The sequence below is a fragment of the Galleria mellonella genome, unplaced genomic scaffold, assembly GCF_026898425.1.
Source record: "Galleria mellonella isolate WM207_F2 unplaced genomic scaffold, CSIRO_AGI_GalMel_v1 utg223, whole genome shotgun sequence".
Classification (NCBI taxonomy): domain Eukaryota; kingdom Metazoa; phylum Arthropoda; class Insecta; order Lepidoptera; family Pyralidae; genus Galleria; species Galleria mellonella.
In genome coordinates, this window is record NW_026442042.1 from 1,614,493 (window position 1) to 1,618,680 (window position 4,188).

The following is a 4,188-nucleotide window of genomic DNA, read 5'->3' on the forward strand; positions in this document are numbered from 1 at the left end:
TAATAAAAGTAAGGATTTATAAATAAAGTAGTTATATTCACTTACTCAATTATGCTATTCCTGAGGACTGTGGTGTTATAGTGATACTCTGTAGTTTCACTGTCATATCTTTTAGATCCAAACACAATCATGTAAGCATAGCGGCTTCACGGCTGAAACACAGGTGACGGCAGAAAGACAGTTACCCACGCAAATTATTTTTGTATAAAGACGCACTCTTGTTAAAGTTATTATTAATTCTGATAAATCTAATGAGTTCAACATATAGATGACATAATGTGCCTCATTGGTATTGTCGAGGTGACAACGTTCTTACTATAAAAATTTAAAGAAAAAGAAGTTAAATAATGAACTGTATTGCTGTATAACTGGGTAGTGATTTTCAAACTTTTTTAAACTTTACTTGGCTTACAATCTGTCATTATTATGGTGTTTAGTATTTTTTTGGTCAATTATTCTACGCCACTTCGTATAAAAAAACGTTTTTGTGTATTTCTAAGTAGTTGCATGGCGTCAGTGAAGTTTTAACAGTGCGTAAATCATTTTTGTGTGATTTTCTTGTTTTGATTCTGTTCCATTGTTAAGAGTAGTGCAGATCGCTAGAACTAATCAGAAATTTTGATTTTAAATAATTATCCAATATCGAATCTTATTGCTAGACAAATTAATACAATAAAAATAGAAAAGGACATTTTAAACAGTTTTAATTGCTTTTTTGTAAAGCGCCAAATTTTGACTTACGTTCATAAAATTTCACTAGCAATAGATTAATTTTCCAAAAAGGAATATAAGATCAGTCTCGACACTTAAATGATATAGTGAATGTATTCTTTATGGTATAAATTAATTCAATCATAATCGAGGGGATTGTGGGATTATTAATTTTAACCTTTAACTTTAGGATAAAATTTAATATACATTCATTTGTGTATACCTATCCTTTCTCTATTATAGTCTAGCATATAACTAATAAGTAATTTTATTTCAACTAATACTGCTATAGAGTAAATAAAAGAATGTGTCCAATAAGACAATTTTCTAATTGTCTCTATTTGGGAGAAGTTAGTAATACGTAATGTAATTCGTCGTCATAATGTGTCACTGCCATTGCTAGCAATATGTCTTGTTGGGTCGTCCTCATGGTTTCCTCTGGAAACCATTGTGAATACCAGGTGTGCGGCCTACTAGTACTCTATCTTGACTTTATACACTTCAAAGATCATGAATTTAAATTTGGTCGACACCAAGAACTTATCAAAAGTTTAAATTTTATACTAATTTTCCAGTAATGAAAAACATTGTAAATAAAGCAAAATAATATTATAAAAAAAACAAATTATTTCATGCGATTTTGGAAATCTCGCATTTATCACATTGGATTTTCATACGCTCAGCAAAATGTGGGCATGTCAGTATACTTCTCACTAGATTCTCTGATTATAGACATATTTAATTATTTTATAATATGTACTTTAGTATCGACACTAGTAGTAGCGCGTTGGCGTTTATGATACGGAGGCAATTCCCACGATTGGACAACGATACTAACGTCAAGTGGGACATAGTTACTTTGACATTCCAAAAAAAGTAATTTTTTTCATTTTAAATATCCAGAGAACTCCTGTCACCTTTGGTATAAATCTTAGCAACATATTATTCTCAGATTATTTAGACATAATATCTCATTATAATGTAGGTCAAGTAGAACAACTTCCCTTTGAATAACATAACACATGTATAAGTGAATGAAACGCTCTTTTTATATTTCAGAGATAATGAAAGAAAGAGTTTTATTGCAAATATACTGTTTTTTATTTAATTATAAAATACAGACTTCCTGATTAATTAGATAGCTCGAGGAAGTTCTTTAGTTGAATGAATTTTAAATTGATCAATTGCTTGGTGTATTTTTAAGGTTCAGTCCATAACATAATGTGCAGGTTTTTGAGTTTTGTATTTAATTTGCGATAACAGCGGGAAGGATGGGCTGGGGAAGAACGATAGGTTGAGGTACAATGTTGGGGAAGACAGGCGCGGGGAGTACGACAGGTTCGGGTACAACCTCAGGAAGGACGGGCTGGGGGATTTCGACAGGTTCAGGGGCAACCTCGGGAAGGGTAGGCTCCGGAAGTACGATGGGCTCAGGTACTAGCTCAGGAAGGACAGGCTCGGGGAGAATAATAGGATCAGGTACGACTTCCGGTGCGTTCTCCACTATGATCACTGGATGAGGCTCTGGCTGGATGACGGGCAGAGTAGGTGTAGGCAAAACAATTGGTCCGACCACGACTGGTTCTTCCTCGACTATGGAAACAGGGTTATTGTTGGCGGGAGCATCAACGTTGACGATGATCTGCACCAAGGGCAGGGGGTTAGCGACGGCCACTGCCACTAGGGCAAAAAGCGCGACGAAGGTCTTCATTTTTTTTTATTTTGTAGCTGAAATAAACATAGCATATTCAAATGAAACATATATTACAATATCATTTTCACAGTTAAACAAGGAATGTTTATCATGACATTACATCCTAAATTTATATAAAAAGTCATCCACGCCGAATAACTATTATTTATATTTTATTAAATAATGAATATGAAATAAAATTAATTTTATTTCTTATATAAAACAGAAATTTTATAGTTATTATTATTGATATTGCAATTTATAATTTATTATTTTCATAATTGTTGTCTAAATTTGGACTAATTAAGTTTATTTACGGAGGTTTTTGGGTAATTTTTTAAAAACGGTACTAATTAGAAATATTGTGTTAATTGTCCTGTAATATCCATATTTACTTTTATAAATTGTATTTTTTTCAGATTTTTCATATCAGAAACTTAGGAGATAAGGAAGTCTCTCTTCCTTATCTCCGAATCTATCTTACTATAACTAAAAAGTTACACAGCATAAAAATAAATAAAAATCAGTTTTAAAATGTATTTAGTTTCAAAATTTTTAGTTTTTATTTTGGAACTTAGTCTCAGCAACTACTTATGCTAGGAAGATAAGTAGTTGCTGAGATATAATGCTGTGACAGACAGACGGACTAACGGACAAAGTCGCACCATAAGGATTCCTTTGTGCCTTTTTGGTACGGAACCTTAAAAAGAATAGATATACTTAATACTCTAAACTCACCTTAGTTGTATCGATCCGTGCGGACTATGTTTCAGATATTCAGCGAAGGGTATTTATATTGATTTAGAATAATAAAATATTATATATTTATTGGTAAGATAACGTCCTTTGTCAAATTGCTACGAAATCTCGTCATAAAATAATAAAAGAAAATAAAGGAAACTAGGTATTTAAACATTAATTACTGTAATTTGTAAACGGGTATTATGCACCGAGAATTTTTTTATTGTTTATTTTAACAATTACATATTGCAACTTTGTGTGCAATAACATAGATGTTTTCCTAATTGTCAGTTTAGGATATGAACTAAGAGTATGTTATTCAAATAAACTATTTGTTTTTAAATAATGGATATTATTATATAACCGTGTAGTCCCAGTATAGAATAAGCTAGCCCTTCTTTTCCTGTGGGTGTTGTAAAAGACGTCTAAAGGAACCTAATGGTAAAGGATGGGCAGTAGAGTCCCTCTTAAAACATCTTTAAAAGCCTAACTGCGGTTGCTAATCCGCCTGCCTAGCGTGGCAACTTCTGGTAAAACTTTACTTATGGGAAAGGCTTATGTTCAACTGTGGACAGTTAACGGTTGAAATGATGATGAATGATGATGATTATTACATAAAGAATATATATTATATATTATTTAAATACGATAATCATGTTCCAATAATTAATTATTGTGTGATTGGAAAAATTCAAAGCAGGTGAGGTTTGTACCCGTATCACGAAGAAATGCGTAAATCGTCACCTTCGACGCCATGCCAGAGCCTCCTATCAGTTGGGCTATCACTTTACTAGATGCCCACATTTGTATTATTAGTAGGACTAATATTTTTACTTAATTCTGTAAATGTGCAAGTGAGTTTGTTTGTTTCATTTGTTACCTCTTAGTGCTTTAACGGCTTAAAAACACTATGAATATTGTTTTTTTATGCTACTTAGAATGGCAAAGAAGCTGACGACTCATCTAATGGAAAGTGGTAACCGTCACCTATAGACAAGAGCAGTGTTATGGACATAACAGAGTATACTGTTCCGCCCAAGATA

At 32.5% G+C, this 4,188-nt stretch overlaps 1 protein-coding gene across 1 annotated transcript; it reads right to left on the reverse strand.

The window, feature by feature from the left end:
- Nucleotides 1-1,788: 1,788 nt before the first annotated feature.
- On the reverse strand, nucleotides 1,789-3,265 carry LOC113517411 (magnetosome-associated protein MamJ-like). Its single transcript, XM_052894661.1, has 2 exons — nucleotides 3,143-3,265; nucleotides 1,789-2,439 (listed from the first exon to the last, which is right to left on the reverse strand). The coding sequence occupies exon 2, from the start codon at nucleotides 2,420-2,422 to the stop codon at nucleotides 1,958-1,960; it is 465 nt and encodes a 154-aa protein (XP_052750621.1). The 5' UTR covers nucleotides 2,423-2,439; nucleotides 3,143-3,265; the 3' UTR covers nucleotides 1,789-1,957.
- Nucleotides 3,266-4,188: the final 923 nt, after the last annotated feature.